The following is a 7,031-nucleotide window of genomic DNA, read 5'->3' as shown; positions in this document are numbered from 1 at the left end:
GCGGTTCGGGCTGCCTGCCGGCGCCTGTCCCTCGTCCCCTTCGCCTGGAAAACCTCTCTCCCTGTAGCCCTGGCCCGCCAAACGTAGGCTCCCCCGAGCCCTGTCTTCTGAGGGACCCTCCCAACCCCCCCCCCGGCCCCCTGTTCAGACCCTGCGGCTCCGGCCCCCGATGTCCCTCTAGCCTCATCCTGGGTCCTGCACTTCGCCCTCCCTGTCCCAGCCCCCATATCACCTTCCCAGCCCCCTGGCACTAACCCCTTACATCCCTTTCTTACCCCCTCGTAGAATCGCCCACCCCCCTCTCCACAGCCCCTTTCTAGACACCCAATAGCAGACCTCCTTTTACCCCGAACACCAGCCCCCAGATTCCTTTCCGAGCTCCCTGTAAAACCCCGCTGCTAATTCTCCGCTGCCGGTCTCCAGCCTCCATTCCATCTCCCCACGGTCCCCTCTTACTTCGCCGGTACCAGCCCCCAAGCCCCCTCCCCAACGCCGCCGTAACCACTTTCTAGCGCCCCGCCTCCAGCTCTCCTGTGCTCATTCCAGCTCCCTCATCCCAGCCCCCCAACTTTCACATGGCCTCTTCCTGTGTCCCCGAATTGGAGATCTTGGCCAGTCTCCCCCTACCCTGACACCTTCCCGATACTCTCATGACCCCCTCCTAGCTCCTCCATACCAGCCCCCAGGTCCCCTCAGCTCCGCCTCAGGCCCCGCCCTCGCGGGTTCCTTGGCTCAGGGTCGCTTCTCGCGTGCGTCCCCAGCTCCCGCCCGGCAGCCCGGCTGTCGGTCCCGGGCCGGCGGCCCCCGCAAGCCGCCGCCGGCCCCGCCCCCGGGCACCATGCTGCCCTCGCAGGAGGCCTCCAAGCTCTACCACGAGCACTACATGCGGAACTCGCGGGCCATCGGTGTGCTATGGGCCATCTTCACCATCTGCTTCGCCATCATCAACGTGGTGGTCTTCATCCAGCCCTACTGGGTGGGCGACAGCGTGAGCACCCCCAAGCCTGGTTACTTCGGCCTCTTCCACTACTGTGTGGGCAGCGGGCTGGCGGGCCGCGAGCTCACCTGCCGCGGCTCGTTCACCGACTTCAGCACTATCCCGTCCGGCGCCTTCAAGGCGGCCGCCTTCTTCGTGCTGCTCTCCATGGTGCTGATCCTCGGCTGCATCACCTGCTTTGCTCTTTTTTTCTTCTGCAACACGGCCACGGTCTACAAGATCTGCGCCTGGATGCAGCTCTTGGCAGGTAGGGGAGGGGCGGGGGTGGGACTTCTAGAACAGACGCTGAGGAAGGGGCTTCTTCTTCCAGGACCCCTTTTTGGAGGAGTCAGAGACAGATTCTGCTCCTCTGTCTAAAGACACACCTCCTTCGCTGACTCTAAGCAGCCAGTGGGGAGGGGATTCTCTGAGAGAGACACCTTGGGGCAGAGGGCATAGCCTTAGACCTGGGTCTATAGGTCTGTGTGCTTGGATGTGGGCAGATTGCGTTTATTGATGGATGAGCATTATGTCTGAGTTTCTGAGGGTCTCTGAGAAAGAGACCCTTGGCTTTTAAGGGAAATAACTATCTGAATGAGGAGTTACTCTAGGTGTGAGCAATTTCTGTTGCATTGAAAAAAGCATGAGGGATTTCCCTGGTGGTCCAGTGGTTAAGATTCTGTGCTCCCAATGCAGGGGGCACGGGTTTGATCCCTGGTAGGGGAACTAAGATCCCTCATGCCACACGGCGTGACCTAAAAAATTAAAAACAAACAAAAAAATGAGATGGGGAATCAAGAGATCTGACAGTGACCTTTAACTTGCTAACGTTATCAATTTGGATGTTTCACTTTACTTCTCTGAGGCTCAGTTTCCTCATCTGTAAAACAGTGGAGAAGAGTCCAAGAACTCATGAAAGAGTAACTTATAAACTATAAAGCTGGGAAAAGATGGAGGGTGGTGTTGAGAGAAGGCTGTCTGTAGTGTCTGTCCAATGTTTGAAGTGTAGGTGGTTGACAACACCTGGCAACATGGGCCTCTGGAGAGCAGGTCTCCAGCCTCCCACCCCCACCAAGGCAGGAAGGGTTCTGGTGCCATGCCTAGTGGGAATGAGTCTCTGGGACCCTCCGAAATGTTTGGTTAAGACAGACACCTTGCCCTAAAGACCAGAGAAGGGCCTTTTGGGAGTAAGAACTGCTGAGACAGTGTTCCAGGATCCATTAGAGTCCCCCATCACTGCCTACCTTTCAATCGAAGACAGATTTTGAAGATTCAGCAACTTGGGCATTTGCCTAATTGCAGGCAGGGAAGAGAGTTGGGCTGAGGACAGTTGGGCCAGGGGATGGCAGGGATGGAGGAGGAGGGCCGATGAAGGCTGGTGAAGGAAAATGTTTAGAGCCTTCCAGGGTTGAGAAGGAGAAGGGAAAATGTGATGATCATGCAGCAGAGATGGTTTTTCAAAATAAGCCCCTCAGGATATTCAACAAGTGTCAGCCCCTTCAAAAGAGACCTCCTGAAGAAGCTGTTCTGTCACTTGCTGATGGTTCCAATCCTCAAAACATTGTAGGAAATTGTCTTTGGATTGTGGTGTGTATACTCTTGAACATCGTCCTTGAGGGGAAACCTCTATTTTTTTTTTAAATTAAATAATTTATTTATTTTTGGCTGCATTGGGTCTTCGTTGCTGCGCATGGGCTTTCTCTAGTTGTGGCGAGCGGGGGCTACTCTTCGTTGCGGTGCACGGGCTTCTCATTGCTGTGGCTTCTCTTGTGGAGCACGGGCTCTAGGCGCGTGGGCTTCAGTAGTTGCGGTACGTGGGCTCAGTGGTTGTGGCGCACAGGCTTAGTTGCTCCACAGCATGTGGGATCTTCCCGGACCAGGGATCGAACCCGAGTCCCCCTCGTTGGCAGGCGGATTCTTAACCACTGCGCCACCAGGGAAGTCCCAAACCTCCATTTTTTAAAGGAGGACTATGATTTTTGGAAATGGCCAAGTGTAGAAAACACAGTGGATGGGAGTTCCCTGGTGGCACAGTGATTAAGACTCTGCGCTCCTGATGCAAGGGACCCGGCTTCAATCCCTGGTCAGGGAACTAGATCCCACATGTGTGCTGCAACTAAGAGTTTGCATGCCACAACTAAGGAGCACACCAGCCACAACTAAGGAGCCCGCCTGCTGCAAGTAAGACTCAGCACAACCAAATAAATAAATTAACTTAAAAAATTAAAAAAGAAGAAAACACAATGGGTGGTCAAAATTGAGAACTGTCACTTGAGATGAAAGCCAAGGTGTGAAGGCAGAATCATGAGGCTGGTTTGCTTCCCCAAGAGGACTGTTACAAATGCTGGGAGGAATTTCTGGCCCCTTGGAAGAATTGTTCAAACTCCCAAAAGGACTACCTTGCAGAAGGCAGCATTTATTCAGTGTGGACATTCTAGTGGGCTCTTGCTCCAGTTGACTTAGATGGAGGTCTTTTCAGATTTTGGAGAAAGTGAGAAAGGAGAATTGTAGGATGTGGGACGTATCTCCATATTTATCAGTACCCAGAAGGTGATTTCCATTCTACTCTTAAAAGGCGAGCTGGAAAGAATATATGCTCAGCTGGAACTCCCATATCCTGAACCTTGATTTGTAGTCTGCAGATGGGTTACTGACCTCTTGGCCTTCCAGTTCGCTGTAATCCATCCAATTCTCTGTAATCCATGTGGGTTTAATCTTGGGGATTTGATGAACTATTCAACAACCCCCATGTAAATATAGAATTTCAGGGACCTTAGGAATCAGCTCCTTCAAACCCTGCCTTCCTCCACCCCCATTATAGAGAGAGGAAACTGAGCCTAGAGACATGTAGTTCTTACCCAAAGTCACACAGCCAGTAATAGAGTAAACTAGTCATGGCTCCTGGTCCGGTGCTCTTTCCCTTGTGTTTCGCCCCACCCCTAAGGGCAGTTATCAGAGTTGAGCAGTTCATTGTATTTTACTTAGAGATTTCTGAGCTCTGGCTAAGTGACTGACTTACTTTGCTTAATAAAGGGCAGAGGTCAGGGGCTTCCCTGGTGGCGCAGTGGTTAAGGATCTGCCTGCCAATTCAGGGGACACGGGTTTGAGCCCTGGTCTGGGAAGATCCCACATGCTGTGGAGCAACTAAACCCGTGCGCCACAACTACTGAGCCCACGTGCCACAACTACTGAAGCCTGCGCGCCTGGAGCCTGTGCTTCACAACAAGAGAAACCACTTCAATAAGAAGCCTGTGCACCACAATGAAGAGTAGCCCCTACTCACCGCAACTAGAGAAAGCCCAAGCGCAGCAACAAAGACCCAACGCAGCCAAAAATAAATAAATAAAAATAAATAAATTTATTAAAAAAAAGGGGGCAGAGGCCAGAGCACTAGACTACAAGTCATGGGATTGTGCTGGTGGGGGAGGGTTGTCTTAGTTAATTCTGCCTGTGACTCACCATGTAGTGTTAAGCAACCGCTTTTTAGCTTAAATCTCAGTTTTCTCATCTGTACAGTGGGGGACTAATCAGTCAGATTAGTGGATTTAAAGTATCTCTTTCAGGCCTGTGGGGTTCCTAGAATAACTCTTTCACCAAGAACATTCCACTCAGAAAGTGAGAAATCAGTCATCCTCAGAGAAACTGCAGAGAAGCAGAGGGCCTTATTTGTATCAGATAAGAATTAGAAGGACTTCCCTGGTGGTCCAGTGGTTAAGACTCTGTGCGTCCACTGCAGGGGGCACAGGTTTGATCCCTGGTTGGGGAACTAAGATCCCGCATGCCATGCAGTGCAGACAGAAAAAAAAAAAAAGAGAGAATTCCTGTTGTATGGTTCTTGTTCAAGTGAACATTTACTCAAGCTGTTTATTGGCCATGCCATGCATGGCTCAGGAAGCTTACCATCTAGGTGAATCACTATACTGGTCAGCAGTCTTTCAGTGAAAAGTGACAGAAACCCAACTCAAGCTGACTTAAGTAAATTAAAATAAGGTAAAGGGCTTCCCTGGTGGCACAGTGGTTGAGAGTCTGCCTGCCGATGCAGGGGACACGGGTTCGTGCCCTGGTCCAGGAAGATCCCACATGCTGCAGAGCGGCTGGGCCCATGAGCCATGGCCGTGGAGCCTGCGTGTCCGGAGCCTGTGCTCTGCAACGGGAGATGCCACAACAGTGAGAGGCCCGCGTACCGCAAAAAAAAAAAAAAAAAAGTAAAATAAAATAAGGTAAAGAGGGTAGTGGTTTTTGTTCACATACATTAAAAGTCAACAGTACTGGCTTCAGGCACGGATGGATCCAGATGCTCAAATAACACCATTAAAAATCAGTCTCTCAGTAGCATCGACATATACACACTACCAAATGTAAAATAGATAGCTAGTGGGAAGCAGCTGCATCACACAGGGAGATCAGCTCGGTGCTGTATGACCACTTAGAGGGGTAGGATAGGGAGAGTGGGAGGGAGAGGCAAGAGGGAGGGGATATGGGGATGTATGTATACATATAGCTGATTCACTTTGTTATACAGCAGAAACTAACACAACATTGTAAAGCAATTATACTCCAAAAAAAAATCAATCTCTTGGGACTTCCCTGGTGGTCCAGTGGCTAAGAGTCCGCACACCCTATCTATGCAGGGGGCCTGGGTTTGATCCCTGGTCGGGAACTAGATCCCACATGCTGCAACTAAGAGTTTGCATGCAGCAACAAATATCCGGAGTGCCAGTGCAGCCAAATAAATAAATAAATATTTAAAAAAAATCAGTCAATCTCCATTTCCTTGTTCCTCTGTGTTGGCTCACTTTTAAATTCACTTCTCTCTTGAAGGTTATAAGTAAGGCTACCAGCAGCTCTGAATTTACATTGCTTCAGCTTAGCGATGCCTGTGGAATAAAAAAGAGCTTTTATTCAATGGTTCCAGTAAAAGTTCCAGGGCTGATTCTGATTGTCTAGCTTTGGTCAAGTGTCTACCTCTTAATTAATCAGTGTGACTGTCTAAGGTCTCGGCCACATACACATTCCTGGGACACATGAACTGATAGGGGAGAAAGATAAATTCCCACAAAGGGAAATCAGGTGTGACCACTGGAAGAGGGCTACTGTGGATTAGAAAAGTAAAGACAGAGGCCTCATCCTGGACAGTCTGAGCACTAATACGTGCTCAGCTTTAGGTGCTGTGGAAGCCCAGGGCAATTGAGGGGGATACCGCCTTAGTTGGGAGGTGAAGCTTGAGTGGCGCTGGGTGTGGACAGATGTGAGTTGCAAGAGAGCATTCTGAATGGAGAGGAATATCATGGACGGAGAGACACAGAGGGGAGAAAGCCACATCTGGCTTGAGTGTGGCATCCACGTAGGGGAGCAGCAGTGAAAGAGGCCAGGAAGGAATTATGGGGCTACAGTGTGCAAGGCTCTGAGTACTGGGTCAAAAAAGTTGGATTTAATCAGCAGGCGGTTCGAAGCTACTACCACTGTTAATAATCAGGAAGAAAATAGTTAACATTTTCTGAGCCTTTACTATATGCTTGACCATATGCTAAACATTTACATGCATACTGTCATTGAATCCTCACAAAAATCCTATGGGGTAGGTACCACTATGAATATTTCATTGTTGAGAACACTGAGCCTCTGAAAGGAAAGTCATTTGTCCAAGGTCATACAGGGGGTAAGTGGTGGAGCCAGAATTGTAACTCAGTCTGTCTAACTAGAAAGCCCAAGGATTTATAAAGGAACATTCAGGATGGGAATAGAGACAGGATGAATTTGCCAGAAGAGCCAAATGCTAAGTAGAGAGGCTGGGAGACTCAGGTGGCTCTTTGTGGAGTTAGGGGTCAGCTTTTCTTTTTTAAAAAAATTAATTAATTGGGCTTCCCTGGTGGCACAGTGATTGAGAGTCTGCCTGCCGATGCAGGGGACATGGGTTCGTGCCCCGGTCCAGGAAGATCCCACATGCCGCGGAGTGGCTGGGCCCGTGAGCCATGGCCGCTGAGCCCGCGCGTCCGGAGCCTGTGCTCCGCAATGGGAGAGGCCACAACAGTGAGAGGCCCGCGTACCGCAAAAC

At 50.4% G+C, this 7,031-nt stretch overlaps 1 protein-coding gene across 1 annotated transcript; it reads left to right on the top strand.

Annotated features, from left to right (window-relative positions):
* Positions 1-838: 838 nt before the first annotated feature.
* On the top strand, positions 839-1,244 carry LHFPL4 (LHFPL tetraspan subfamily member 4; the record flags this gene model as incomplete). Its single annotated transcript, XM_007451550.1, has 1 exon — positions 839-1,244. A coding segment is annotated over exon 1 (406 nt), but the record flags the coding sequence as incomplete, so codon positions are not given.
* Between the last annotated feature and the right edge of the window lie 5,787 nt (positions 1,245-7,031).

This window comes from Lipotes vexillifer, unplaced genomic scaffold (genome assembly GCF_000442215.2).
Source record: "Lipotes vexillifer unplaced genomic scaffold, Lipotes_vexillifer_v1.1 scaffold261, whole genome shotgun sequence".
Taxonomy (NCBI): Eukaryota; Metazoa; Chordata; class Mammalia; order Artiodactyla; family Lipotidae; genus Lipotes; species Lipotes vexillifer.
Note: the sequence above shows the minus strand (reverse complement) of the source record. Positions and strands in the feature narration are given on the sequence as shown.